General features: G+C 41.0%; 1 protein-coding gene across 1 annotated transcript; it reads left to right on the top strand.

Annotated features, from left to right (window-relative positions):
- The first annotated feature begins 1,070 nt into the window (after positions 1 to 1,070).
- card14 (caspase recruitment domain family, member 14) lies at positions 1,071 to 14,844 on the top strand. Its single transcript, XM_079337510.1, has 20 exons — positions 1,071 to 1,350; positions 1,786 to 1,923; positions 2,016 to 2,341; positions 3,795 to 3,935; positions 4,039 to 4,158; positions 4,579 to 4,704; positions 5,872 to 6,021; positions 6,110 to 6,232; positions 6,784 to 6,884; positions 7,401 to 7,456; positions 7,690 to 7,750; positions 8,154 to 8,370; positions 8,457 to 8,583; positions 10,957 to 11,185; positions 11,290 to 11,353; positions 11,444 to 11,564; positions 11,698 to 11,862; positions 12,462 to 12,580; positions 13,487 to 13,602; positions 14,571 to 14,844. Exons 1-20 carry the CDS (start codon positions 1,137 to 1,139, stop codon positions 14,776 to 14,778), a joined length of 2,922 nt encoding a protein of 973 aa, XP_079193636.1. The 5' UTR covers positions 1,071 to 1,136; the 3' UTR covers positions 14,779 to 14,844.
- The last annotated feature ends 102 nt before the right edge of the window (positions 14,845 to 14,946 follow it).

Consider the following 14,946-nt stretch of genomic DNA (forward strand, 5'->3'; position numbering starts at 1 on the left):
TTACACAGAACCCCTGTCATCATAAAAACTACAGCTGCACATGCTTTCCTTGTACATTATCAAACAAACTCTGTGGGAAAATCCATAGGGTTCATTTGCCCTCATGGTATAATAAGAGATAAGCTCTGTGTTGTTAAAAGAGGCGGTTCAGGTTACAGAATACTGGGTCTTGCACTTTAGACAGCAGTAGATCAGAGTTTCTTATACAGTATGAGATGCAGATGCGGGAGGATTATTTATTTATTCACATGTAAGTTAAATGAGCTTTATATGTCCATAGTCCAGAGTGCCATGCGCTTGTGCTTTCGTATTACGTGTGTCATCTTTATTTAATGATTTATTTTTTTATCATATTTCCTATAACTGGTGACTTCCCCGTTTTTATTCCGGGTCTTTTTTCCAGTGTATCATTTGCATTATGTTGCCATGATGAGAGCTTTAATTAGTTTTTTTACCAGTACATTTTACAGACCAGTGACTGACCCCCCTACCCCCACCCCTCCTCCACACACACACACACACACACACACACACACACACACACACACACACACACACACACACACACACACACACACACACACACACACACACACACACACACACACACACACCTTATTTCCTCCTGTAACTTTTGTACGTCACAGCTCAGTGTTTGCTCCTGTCAACAGTCTGGTGTGTGTTTGCTTTACTGTGATTAGGAATTATTAAAGCAAACGTGCAAACTTTGTAATGTTTAGGTCTCATTGAGTCATTGTTCAACTGGCAGTCAGGCTCATTAATGCTATCTATCAGATTTGATCTGATTTAATGTTATGCTTTTAAAATGATCTAATGCTGTGAAGTCACCACATACAAGTGTGTGTCTGCTCTTCATTAAGGCAGTCACTTTTTGAGCTGCATCACAGACGGCTTGCTTTACAGGTTTTGCTACACACCCACATTTAAAAACAGAGACACGTTGTGACACACAGGGCGTGGAAAGAGCCTTGTCCCTGTGTTGTGCTTTTCTGCTTCTTTTAGTCCGTACTGTTTTTCTTCCAGGAATGAGTCTGTCTTTGCAGCTTAGTACGTGTGTTTGCTCCATGCGATCCCGCTGACTTAGTAGAAGGCAGCCCTCTCTCTCTCAAGTCACGATGTCAGGGGAGTGTGATCTTGAGGTTCCAGACCTCAAAGAGCGGTGCGAGGAAGAACTTTGGGAGCTGATTAACGACAACCGACACCGAATCTCCCTTGGAGTGCAGCCATGCAACTTGATTCCATACCTGAGGCAGGCCAGGGTGCTCAGCGAGATGGACCAGGATGAGATCCTCTCCTGCCACAATCTAACCAACCGCAGCATGAGAACAAGTGAGATTTCTGACTGCACTTCTAAGAAATTTAAAGCCATGACATTATGGAGTAGGCCAACTGTTGTCTGCCTTAATGTGTTCAGGACAAGTGAAAGTTTCTACTGCTCCTGGTGTATTAAGAAAGCCTTTTGAATGTGTTTTCAATAGACAGCAATTCCAGCAACACATCAGAGATTAGAGCAACTATAAATCACAAAAAGTGACATGTAATGTTGTTGTTTAGTTTTAAAGTGTCTTGACCTGCTTTTACACAACTTTCAAGAGTTTACTTATGACTATTGCAGATTATCATTTTTGCTTTAAATTAGCAATTCAAGAGAAAACATACATGTCCCCCTGTTGGTTTGCTTATCGTCAAATCTTTTAGAGGAAGTTTGTTGATATGGTTATAGTTTGAGCTGGATAGTGTTTTATTGACCTCAACTGTTTCCAGGCTATATGTTAGATTTGCTGAGGACCCAGGGGAGGAATGGCGCTGTGGCTTTGCTGGAGAGTCTGATGATCCACTACCCGATCCTGTACACCCAAGTTACTGGACAGAAACCCAGCACTGAGCCTTCAGGATTCAGTGGTCAGTGGCTTAAAGTCTTCCTGCAATTGAAGGGAAATATATATATATATTTTTTTAAACTATATGTCTGACCCACATGGCTCTCCTTGCAGGCCTGATAAAGTACTCTGAGCTGACAGAGTATCTGGTCAGAGCTGTTACAGGGATGCAGAAGGAGCTTCAACAGGCACGATGTGAGGCTAGCAGGATGAGTGCGCGCTGTGCCTCCCTGGAGTCAGAGATTAGGCAGATAATGGAGCAGGAGGAAAAATCCAGATGCCTTCAGTCTGAAAATGAACGCCTGCGGAGGCACCTGTTGTCTTTGCAACATGATGTCACCAGGCTAAAGGATGAGAAGTGTGACTTGTATGTGCGTTACACAGCGGCCATTGAGGAGAAATCAGCTGTGAATATGCGCCTCCATGACCTCAACCTGCAGGTCAGTTTTCTTCTCCATAATCTATTTTTTTTTACCTTAGGGAACTTGTGCATTCATAAAATGAGTTTCTCCTCCCTGAAACACAAAGCTGAGATCTCAGGGGAAAGTCCTCTGAAGGTCAGCGTGAAAGAACTGAAATGTGAGCATGGTAGATTTAGATAACAATTCCATCATCACTGTGAATACAGCCTGTAAAAACTCTTGAATGTTGAGAGGCTGTTTTCATCTTGCAGTCGCATTCATCCATGGTGGAAACAAGTGTATAACCATAAGGCTAGATGTGCGCCACATTACTGAAAGACCTAAGAACAGATTTTGATCCCACAGCTCAGACTGAACACAGGTGGTCTGGCGCGAATTTGTCCTCATTGATTTGGAAGTCGCTCTTTTGCCTTTAGTAGCGTTAAGGGGGACATATTGTGAAAAATCCACTTCTACAGTGTTTTCTAACATTTATTTGGGTAACCTTAGTGTATATCGACAAACACAATTTGAAATAAATCCACCCAATCCTTTGTTTGTGGTCTGCCTCAGTCTTACAACACAGATAAAAAAAGATGCTCTGTTTCAAATTTTCTCAGTTTGTCACATCACAAGTTGGTTTCTGGTTGGAAAATCTCCTCCCCTCCCCTGATATCTCCTCCAATGGACTCCACCCCCAGCCTAGAGCAAAACTTTTGCGCTTGTCAGCCATTGTTATTGACTATACAGAGGAGTGATGTCTACTGGGACAATTCAGGGGGGCTTACTGCATTTAAAGAGACACACACACCAAAATGGAGTGTTTTGAGAGAGCTGGTTTCCACAGGGTCACAAACCTCCTCTGATGCTTAATTCATGTTATATTTGAACCAAAGCACAGCGCAGATGTTTCATTTAGAGCACAGGGGACTGTTTGAAAAGGTAAACAAGAGGGGATAATGTGTCCCCTTTAAGATCTACTCCCTCAACTTGAGAACTGGGAGAACAATGCTGCACCCATGAAGCGGGCATGCGAGTTCCACTCTCAAGTACAGGTACTCAGTGAAATGTTTTGTCAATGTTAAATGTAAACACCTGCAAGTAAGTGCTATTCAGTTGTTATCAGATCACTCACGGTCACCATGGATGTACGCAAGGTATAAACAGCCTTTGAGAAAATGACATCAGCTGAGGAATCTGGGCTTTGGCTCAGAGGCAACAGAACTATAAAGAAGTCCCAGTGTAACAGTGTCTTTCATTGCATATAAGGAGTGGATGTAACCAGTGGAACAGGCTTATTGACATGTTATTCACAATATAGTTAATTAACATTCTAGGTTGATCATAAGATTACAATTTAAGGCGTTGTAAGTTTTGGTCACAATTTACCGAACTAAAATGGAAAAACTTTTTTTTTTAAATTATTACTCAATAACCAATATTTGAAATATTCTTTATATTAAGCAGGAGTGTTGTTCTTATGTGGCGGCAGGTGTATCAGCTGCAGACAGAGCTGCAGAAGGCGCAAAAAGAGAATGAGTTCCAGCAGCGACGCTCGCTTAGGTGTGCCTCTCAGCCCGTCTATCCACAACTGCAAGAGGGCGTCAGGAGTCTGCCCTGCCAGCTTGTTAAGGTGAATCGACGACAGTGATCAATTTTGCATAAAAATTCTCTGAAGTAGATGTCTAATGTTTAAGTGTCATCTGCTGTCGGTGCGATGTCATGTCTCATGACAGGCTGGTCGAGACATCCTTGCCCAGGACCTGGCTGAGGCTATAGACAGCCAGGCGGAGCTGGCAGAGCAGCTCAGGTGTTACAGAGAGGAGAATGAAAAGCTGTTAAAGGAACAGCAAGGGGTGTGTATATTTTTGTTTTTGTGTATGTTTCATTCAGGGATCAGGAAATGTCATGCAAATTCTGACATATCTGTGCTATAAACAGCCTTTAACTATCCCACTGCACCATTTAGTGCAAAAAGCCTTGTTCAGAGAAGCATTTGTGATTCAAGTTATTTCTTAAGCTGCCCGTTTGGTGCTTGTGAGTTGTAAAGGTAGATAAAAACCATAAAGAAGTAATGTAATCATGTAAAAAACAAGATATTGTGTAATAGTGATACTATGCACTACTTAGTATCGGTTCCACAAAACAAATAAGAACATGTTTTGTGCAGCTGAACAGAACCCTGACTTGCTTATCAAACCCTCTAAAATCCTATAATATATATCTCTGAACTACCGGAGGCCACATTGCTGTATTATGTGTGTTTTTGAATTCAGCTTTGGGATCAGAAGGAGTGCCTTAGCCTCCAGGTGCAGCAGCTGACCCTGGACTGTGACATGCACCAACAGAAGACCACTGTGATCCAGAACCAGATTAGAGAGCTGCAAGCGGAGAGAGACCAGGCAAGGAACTGATCATCATTCAAACTGTACTGTTTTTGGTGAAGAGTAATCCTGTTAGTCAAGCACTGATCTTGTTTTTTTAGATGGCACTGTCTGATAGAGAATCACATTCTGACATGTTCTCTTGACTCTCTGTTTCTCCAAGTCATTAATATATCTTGGACAAGAGTTCCCGGTTAAACGAATCTTTTAGAAAAGACCCTCTTTAGTCTTTTTTGATGAGTCACCTTTTACAATCACAACATCATGTTTTGCTACATGTCCTCTGTTGCTGCCATGCCAAAATGATTACTCCCAAGCTAGTTTCTAAATACTTTTTTGATTTAACTTCGATATGTCATTGATGTCAAAATGAATAAAATGCACAATCCACCCACACTCTAGAATATCATGAGGTGGTGAAAAGCCTGTCACATACTGTACTGTATGTAGTTGCCACTGTCCTCTGGAGCTAAGGAGTAACCGACAACACTCGGCTATAATTAGACCTTACAGCCTGTTATTAACGAGTGAATCAGGCTCTCTGTGTGTTGCCACATCAACATGGCTGTGTTATTGACGAACCTGCTGTTTAAAAACCTATCTCATTACAATTTTAAAAGCAGGGCTGAAAGAAAACTCTGATATTTGATTATAAAATGTTAATGTAACGGTAAAGTCCTGCACACTGTCTAACTTAGCAACATTCCGTTACTAAGCCGAATCAAGCTTGTCTTGTTTGCCTGTTGCCAGTTAATATTTGTTGGCAGATTACACAGTGTGTGGGGAGTTTACTTTGAGGTGTTTGACAGACACATTGTTCTTCTATGCACCAAACTTATGAAATGGAAGACCGAAGGCTTTTATCCTACTTGATGAGAAAATAATATTTCCTAAATTATAAAAAATAGGAATCCAGAAGCAGAACTGCTCAATGTTCATGTTTAATAGAAGAATGTACACACATGATTGTGTAAGAGTTTCTTCTTTGCATCATCAAACAATGAGAAGAATAGGCTATGACTCAGACTCTCTTTTCCAAGTTTCTGTCATGGAGCTCAATGATTATATTGATAGCTGACTAAAACAGGTTGTCGTTATGACATTTCATTTCAATTATGTGTACTCGGTTAATTCTTTGTAAAATAAGGACTGCATGATGTTAAGTACAGTTCTCTTGGTTTGTAGGCATACCTGTCCAGAAACGAGGCACAGTCAATGATTGCCCGTGCGCTGGCTGAGAAGGACACCCTAAGGTGTCAGCTGGTGGAGCTCCAGGAGCGTGTCTTTAGCCTGCAGGCCAACCACAGTCCCAGAAGTCAACAGCAGAGCTGTGATGTAATATCTCACACAAGAACAGAGCAGCACACACGTTAACACAACAGGAATGATCATATTAACACAGTAATCTATTTATTTGTGAAAGGAGTCTGAGGCGGAATGGGGGAACCCAGGATCCAGCTTTGAAGATTCCACAACCAGACCGAGACGTAGACTTCGCCGTATGGATGCAATCAATCCCATGTCAATGAGTGTCTGCAATTCAGAGGTGCGTGTGTGTTGTTGAGTTACAAAACCAGCCATGGGGGGGATGCTTTGTGATTGTTATCCATCTATTATCCCTAACATTTAAAAAAAAACATTTACACATCTTTGTCTGGAAATTAAAATGTTATTTTTCCAAATATATACTTTCGCAGTAAGAATCTATGTGCTTGAGGCTGAGTGGTAGGGAGTTTGAGAGTGCTGAAAGATGAACAAACACACAAACACAGGAAGTTGAAGTTTGACACATTTTAGAAAATCAGATTTGTTTGTATGTGTCTCTTTGGTATTGAAAGAAGCTAACTTGACTTTGGAAAAAAGAAAACTAGAAAAAAAAACTGAATCACAATCAGATCATGTTTGTCTAAATATTCTGAAGTATAAATAATCCAAAACATTTAGGCTTTCATTGCAGCTTGGAATAAAAAGCAATCCAGGTTCTAGTAGTTTGAACGCTAGCTTTTATTATACAGTATATTTGTATGCTATTATTATAAACAGTTTCACAGGACTTAAGTGCACATTTCTATCTTGTGTACCTTTTTTTGTGTGTAGTGTGAAGATAATACAACAAGTAGTGTCAGATCAAACAATGCTGAGCCCCCTGGTCTGGAGTCTCTGCGCAGAAGGGAAGAAGAGCTACATGCTGAAAACAGGTCTGTATCATTCTACATTAGTGTTATCGTATATGTTACTGCGGTCTGCGCCTCATGGTTTTTTTTTTTTTAAGGTAGTAGGTGAATTTTCAATGACAAAGCAGTTGTCTGTAAACACACCAGGAATGATGACGTCTTTGTGTCCTGACCTCTGCATTCCTCTCTGTGAACATGAGAACACTAGTTTTAAATAGATGATTTATTTACAGGATGGAAAGAGGTTTAGATAAGAGAGGAGAAAGCTTATACAAGAGAGTGTTAAGAAATAAGACAAGTAGGTTGTTTGATACTGTTCAACAAGGATTCAGACTGGTCAGCAATAAGGTTTGAATAATTTCTACCCATCAAACCTGTACCTGGGTGGAAGAATGGCATAGTTATGTAACCTGTGGTAATCATTTGCTTTGTTATAGTTGTTTTGGGCTCTTTAACCAACATCATTGGTCTATGTGGACATGATTTTTTAAAACAGACACTGGTGGAGCTTATGAAGCTGTTTTTTTTCTTGTCCTGTAGCTTGGAGAAAGCTGAGACTGATTCTCTGACGGACAGCTTTGAGTTTATTCTCCATGGTTTGTACATTAACTATCTTTCTGTGAGTGTCTGTTTGTGTGTTTGTGTGCCTGTATGGTGGGGGGTGGGGGGGGGTTCTGGCACAGCCATGGTGTTTCTGGCGCATCCCTCATTTGCTTATTTTCTATGTTGAGCCTGCAGGGTTGTAAAGTAACACATTATCCACAAGCATGTTATTACTCAGTAAACAAACTGGATGCCAAATCACTCAAAGAGCTTCTCTTTTGTTTAGTGGGGAATGAAGACGAGCACACGCCCAGGCTCTCCCCTGTTACTGTTTCCAGCCCTGATGGGTAAGTCTGTCCACAGAATCAACACTGTTCAATCCAAGATTATAATTTGGCTTCATACAAGATACCTTTAAAATGTGAAGCACATTAATTCAACTCTTTCAGATTATTAGACACAGCAGTACTGCGAGCAAAATGCTGAAACATATTTGAAAACTAATGCTCATGTAAAGTGCCTATCAAGTATAATATTGTCCCAACTTAGTTAAGCATATTAAATTACTATGTTAAAAAGCAGTGAACACAAAGTAAGTGAGTAAGTAGTGAACATAGATTTTCACCTAATATATTCTCAGGCACAGCCAACTGAATTGTAGTAAAAAAAAGAAAAAGTTTTTTGTTTTAATTAAACACGACATATTTCCTGCTTATTTCTTCTTTTTTCCCCTCATTTATTTCTTACCAGCCTGTCAAGAACAACACCCCCTCCTTTCCTGATGCGATCTCGTCCAAAAGCCCTTCGCGTGAACGGCAGAGTTCTCAGCATCTCTTTCCAGGGAGAGGCACTGCTCAGCCAGCTGTCAGTGATAGGAGGCAATAAGACTGGAGTGTTTGTGCACCAAGTAGCAGAAGGTAGCGCTGCCCACACTGTCGGCATCAGCCCCGGAGCACAGATAGTGGAGGTTAGTCTTAGTGTGTTTCCGATTGCTGCGGTAATCTAGCTCACTCTGAAGGCTTTTCTTACTATATTTGGCTTTTTTTTCTGCAGGTGAAGTACGAGAACAACCAGAAAGGTGTTAGGATGGTCCTGGAGGATTCCACTCTAGAGGAGGCGATGTGGGCACTGGGCCAAATCAGAGGCCCCTGTAACCTTTCCCTTCGGAACCGGCAAGACGGTATGTTCATCAGAATGTAAATACTGTACAATAATTTTTACTGCATGTGTTACATTCAGCTCAGAAATATAATTCTGAAATGAATAAGGGAACCTAACACTTCTCATAACAAATCCTGCACAGTGGCACTGGGACAATTTGTGGTTATGCTATGAGTACAGCAGAATGAAAATAACACATTCTGAAATTACAAATTAATGCTTTTTGCTAATATAATTTATGTGAGAAAACGTGCTTGCACACATATCCACATGGATGTAAAGTACACTCAACAAAAATATAAACGCAACACTTTTGTTTTTGCTCCCATTTGTCATGAGATGGACTCAAAGATCTAAAATTCATTCCAGATACACAATATTACCATTTCTCTCAAACATTGTTCATAAATCTGTCTAAATGTGTGATAGTGAGCACTTTTGCTTTGCTGAGACAATCCATCCCACCTCACAGGTGTGCCACATCAAGATGCTCATCAGACACCATGATTAGTGCATAGGTGTACCTTAGACTGTCCACAATAAAAGGCCACCCTGAAATGTGCAGTTTTTGCTTTATTGAGGGTCTGGGGACTCAGAACCAGTCAGTATCTGGTGTGACCACCATTTGCCTCATGCAGTGCAACACATCTTCTTCGCATAGAGTTTATCAGATTGTCAATTGTGGCCTGTGGAATGTTGGTCCACTCCTCTTCAATGGCTGTGCGAAGTTGCTGGATATTAGTGGGAACTGGTACGCGCTGTCGTATACGCCGGTCAAGCACATCCCAAACATGCTCAATGGGTGACATGTCCGGTGAGTATGCTGGCCATGCAAGAACTGGGACATTTTCAGCTTCCAAGAATTGTGTACAGATCCTTGCAACATGGGGCCGTGCATTATCTTGCTGAAACATGAGGTGATGTTCATGGATGTATGGCACAACAATGGGCCTCAGGATCTCATCACGGTATCTCTGTGCATTCAAAATGCCATCAATAAAATGCACCTGTGTTCTTCGTCCATAACAGATGCCTGCCCATACCATAACCCCACCACCACCATGGGCCACTCGATCCACAACATTGACATCAGCAAAGCGCTCACCCACACGACGCCACACACGCTGTCTGCCATCTGCCCTGAACAATGTAAACCGAGATTCATCCGTGAAGAGAACACCTCTCCAACGTGCCAGACGCCATCGAATGTGAGCATTTGCCCACTCAAGTCTGTTACGGCGACGATCTGGAGTCAGGTTAAGACCCCGATGAGGACGACGAGCATGCAGTTGAGCTTCCCTGAGACGGTTTCTGACAGTTTGTGCAGAAATTCTTTGGTTATGCAAACCAATTGTTTCAGCAGCTGTCTGAGTAGCTGGTCTCAGACGATCTTGGAGGTGAACCTGCTGGATGTGGAGGTCCTGGGCTGGTGTGGTTACACGTGGTCTGCGGTTGTGAGGCCGGTTGGATGTACTGCCATATTCTCTGAAACGCCTTTGGAGACGGCTTATGGTGGAGAAATGAACATTCAATGCCCGAGCAACAGATCTGGTTGACATTCCTGCTGTCAGCATGCCAATTGCACGCTCCCTCAATGCTTGCGCCATCTGTGGCATTTTGCTGTGAGACAAAACTGCACATTTCAGAGTGGCCTTTTATTGTGGGCAGTATAAGGTACACCTGTGCACTAATCATGGTGTCTGATGAGCATCTTGATGTGGCACACCTGTGAGGTGGGATGGATTGTCTCAGCAAAGCAAAAGTGCTCACTATCACACATTTAGACAGATTTATGAACAATGTTTGAGAGAAATGGTAATATTGTGTATCTGGAATGAATTTTAGATCTTTGAGTCCATCTCATGACAAATGGGAGCAAAAACAAAAGTGTTGCGTTTATATTTTTGTTGAGTGTATGTGCATATGCAGAATCATAACCATAGATCATAACACTGTATCCTGGCACTGGCAGTAAATACACGTTTTTGGCTTGAGCTGATTGTATGCCTTCAGGACACAGTTTGTTTTTCTTGAGATTAAAGGCATGGCCAGCTGCTGTGTGACAAATCTCACATGAAATGTGGCTTGTTGAGGTTCAACAAGATAAAATGCTGATCAACCTGCTGTGTCAGAGAGAGCGCCTTTTTTTTTGGTTTGGCACTGTGAAAAGAATGTGTGACACAGTTGGTGTCAAAAAAAATGGAACAAGATGTTTTTTTGGTTTTTAAACTCTAAACAAGGCGATTCCTTTTTTTTTTTTATTAGTCAATAAAAAAATTAAAAAAAACACAACCAGAGCCATAGTGTACAGCAAGTTAAATGTAACAGATTTCCTCCTGTGAAAAGATAAGATGCAAACATAGACTCACTTTTGTGTCCTCTGCCTTTTCAGACTATGAGGTGCTGAAGAGCAGTGAGACATCATCAGGAGACTCCTTTTATGTACGTGTCAACATGTCCTTCCCTGCTTGCTCAAACGGGTCCCTGGCCGTGTCCTGCAACGACATCCTACATGTGACCAACACACGACCAGCCAACAGTGAGGACTCATGGCACGCCAGTCAAGTTCATCCCTGTCAACTACTGGATCTCCAGAGCGGAAACGTACCAAACTATTACAGGTTGGTACACAGATAAGAAATATACAGCATATTGCTTTGGTACCTGTAAGTAATTTGAAAACACTACTCAAAGTCCTGGGAACTTCTGCTTTGTGATGGCACAGGGCGCAAAGACTTCTGATTCGTGTTATTGAAGAACTTAGCTTTCAAACAAAGAAGTCTCAAAAGGTAAGAATCATTAAAAATGCTACCAGCTCCTGGAACAATCCAAAATGTCACTGCTGACTTTTTCCTTGGAATATTTATTTTTGTCACAAGGCTTGGCGTTTGGGGTCTCAGAATAGGGAGAAGACAGTGAGGATCGTCAGCACGGGGCGACAGGGCAGGAACCCACTGTGGGTCAGTGAGGACGATGAAAAGACCTTAAGCACAGGCTCAGGTATTGAACAAGCTGTCTGTGGTAGCACGTTCAAAAACTAAAAATGTTTTTAAAGGCCTTACATCAGCTGTTTGATAAATGTGTTTAATGAATGCATGCACCTGTCTCTTAATGTGAATAATTTACTTTGCAGAAGATTCATCAGCACCTAAAACCTGTATGTCCCTTATGCCTTACACCCTGGTCACCCCACACTACCCACCCATCTGCAGGCCTGTCCTGCTGCTGCCCACCGTCCTGGGCCGCATCCTAGACAAGAAGCTGGAAGGGTGGCAGGGCTTCCAGCTCTGTGAGCCTGGTAGGGAATTCAATGCTTTTATTCTTCTGAAATGACATCCTGTGCATTTATATTTCATATTTTTTTCTGTTGCAGTATAAGCCTTCAACGACTGCTTTTTCCTTCAGATACAGAGTAACACACTTCAATGCACCCACAGATGAGTCTGTTTTAATCAACAGAGCACATGTTTGTCTATTATTTCAAACCAGGAAGGAAATAAACTTTGTGTATAAATAGTGACACATTTTATAGAGGCTATAAAGACAGTAAATGCTGTCCTGAACCCTGCAGCGATAAGGTGATATGAAGGTTTGATGGTCATTGTCTGGAAGTGAAATTAATAATCAAAACAAAGACTAATGCAAGGAAGAGAACACAAGATCGCATCAAAATGTCTCCGATATTACACCAAACAAGTTCAAGACAATGCAGCTATCAATAATGAGGATCTTTAATACAGCTTTACAGGCAAAGATGAGAACATGTTATGTATTTTACTGAGAATAAAAGTATACATGACTCGTCCACATGTTTAAAATGAATGAAAACAAACGTATTATCACCTCACACCTTATATCTTTCTCTCTCCCTTATCGCTCCGATCTTTCACTTGACAGAAATGCTGAGCGCCAGCGAGCGGGCAGCTCGTCTACAGAGGTCTGAGATCCTGGAGGAGTCTGAACAGGGAAGAAACTTCTGCTACACCCTGCAGAGTGTCGAAAAAGTCATGAAGAAGGTCAGAATACAAGAAAAACAGAGTTGGATGGCTGTTAACTTAATTGAACTTAGTCACTAATCTATTTTTCAGATTTTTAACAAACACTCATAGTTTTCAATTTTCCAACTTCATTTCTTTGATCATACAGACCTTTCCTAACACATCATGTTCTTGTGTAAAATACCTCGGATTGCTATTTTGGCTATTAATATTACACAATTTAGATCCCAGATTTAGTTCATGATGTTGAGAAGGGAGGAAAGGAACATGCAGGTCACTCTGGGTGGAGATACACTCTTGTATGTATTCAAACACACTCAGTCAATCTGTACTTGTGGATCATGTGCACCATCCTCAGGACAGAAATTACACATTTTTATTACACATTAGTATAAGACCAAAACACAGACTACTTTCCCAAAGCTTTGACTTCAGTTTTATGATTATAAAGCAATGAACTGTATGTGAACTTAACTTACTAAGTCGCAGTTGATAAACCTGGTAAACAATCGTTCTTAAAGGGATACTTCACCCATTTACATGAAGCTTTGTATCATTAGACACATGGTAGTAGTGTTGAATGGTTGTGAATCCAACCCTCATTTTGCCCTGAGATGAGAAATTGCATCACATGAAGAAAACTTCCAGGCAAAGAAAAACATATTTTTCCCGTCTCAGGGCAAAATGAGGGCTGGATTCACAACCATTCAACACTACTACCATGTTTCTAATGATACAAAGCTTCATGCAAATGGGTGAAGTGTCCCTTTAACATAAGCTGGCTAACATCTTCATTGCGTCCTTCTGCAGTGTCATAGTAGCCTTAAAGTTGTAAAAATATTAGAAGTTAAAACACTGACTTTTTGCTCATTTGGAAATCTGCTTTTAACCTGTATTCTATTATTCTTTCTCCTTAATCAACAGGGGATCCACTGTGTGCTGCCCATGGGGCTGGACTGCGTGCGTCGACTGCACAGGGCCCAGATCTTCCCTATTATCATCTTCGTTGGCCAGTCTGCACGCAGTGCACGTAAATTGAGGTAAACATTCCTCATTTCTCAAATCAATTCTGATAGAGCTCAGCTCATTGCTCATAATGCAGCTATCAGATGAAGATCATCTCTTAAGATTTCAGCTATGGAAATGTGCACTCAGCTGAAACTAATGACCCCTCTGACGATTGACAACCTTTGTCCTGTGTAACATCTCACATTGAAAAAACAAACAGTGGAAATGTACGAAACGTTGAGCTGTCCTGAAATAATTCTGATACATTTTTTGGTTGAGGTTTCCACACTCATTTAAGTAACAAAGGGTGAGCAGGTATGTTGGATATACTTTCAGAATTTGAACATCATAACAAATCTTCTCTCTGATGTTTTCAGTGAAAGCTTTTCTAGTGATTGTACAAATGATTGTGTTTTATTTACATATGTCACTAAGTCCCACCTTCTTTTGAACCAGTATTGTATCTTAGTATAGAATTTATTAGTTTATTGTTTGTTGTTGCAAACATTAAAGGAAAATTCCATCCATCAGTGTATTTCAATAATAATGGATTCATTCACATTAAAACTAACTTTCCATGAAAAACATTTAATCCAAAATACATGTAACAAACAGGCCTTTAATTCTGCTAACCAGCTTTTTTTTAATGTTGAATAATTAAAGAATAGCAACACGAGAAAAAAAAAGAAAGGAGGAAGTTTTGATCTCCTGCAGCTGCAACATGGACAGGACAAACTGGTATCTCTTCAGGCAGATTTTTGTCTTTCACTAAATGTTGCCAGTTCAGATTAAGTACAGAGAGAAACATGAGCTGTCACTAAACAAAACCTGACCTTTAATGTTGATGTTTCATTTAGATAAGCCAAACTAATTTTAGCTGGAAGGAAATAACGTCACATATTTACGTCACAATGTCTCCAGTTGTCCTGTCCTTATCTTGAAAAAAAAAGCTGCTCAGTGGATCCTGCACTCATCCTGTGCTTTATATCCTTTATTCTAGGGCAAAGCTGCATCGCAACAATCAGTCAGAGGAGCAGCTCCTTGCATGTTCAAGGAGTGAGGAGCCCCTGTTGGACAAGCTGCCGTGTCTGTATCACAGCGTGGCTCCAGACTCCTGGTGTGACCAGGCCTCTCTGCTCACAAGCCTGCGCACCATCATCTGGGAGGAGCAGAAGAAGATTGTCTGGGTGGAGCCTGACCTGTGGTGAAGAGGATAGAACAGAAAAGGAAGTAGAAACAGACAGAAGACATACTGTATGATCAGAGATATTGTTTCTCAAGGGGCTCTTTGTCGTTGTGGTTACATGATGAGAATATTTATCAATAGTGTAAAAAAGCTTTACAGGAAAATATTTTTGTAAACATGTGTAAGTATC

Source organism: Symphodus melops (assembly GCF_947650265.1).
Source record: "Symphodus melops genome assembly, chromosome: 2".
NCBI lineage: Eukaryota > Metazoa > Chordata > Actinopteri > Labriformes > Labridae > Symphodus > Symphodus melops.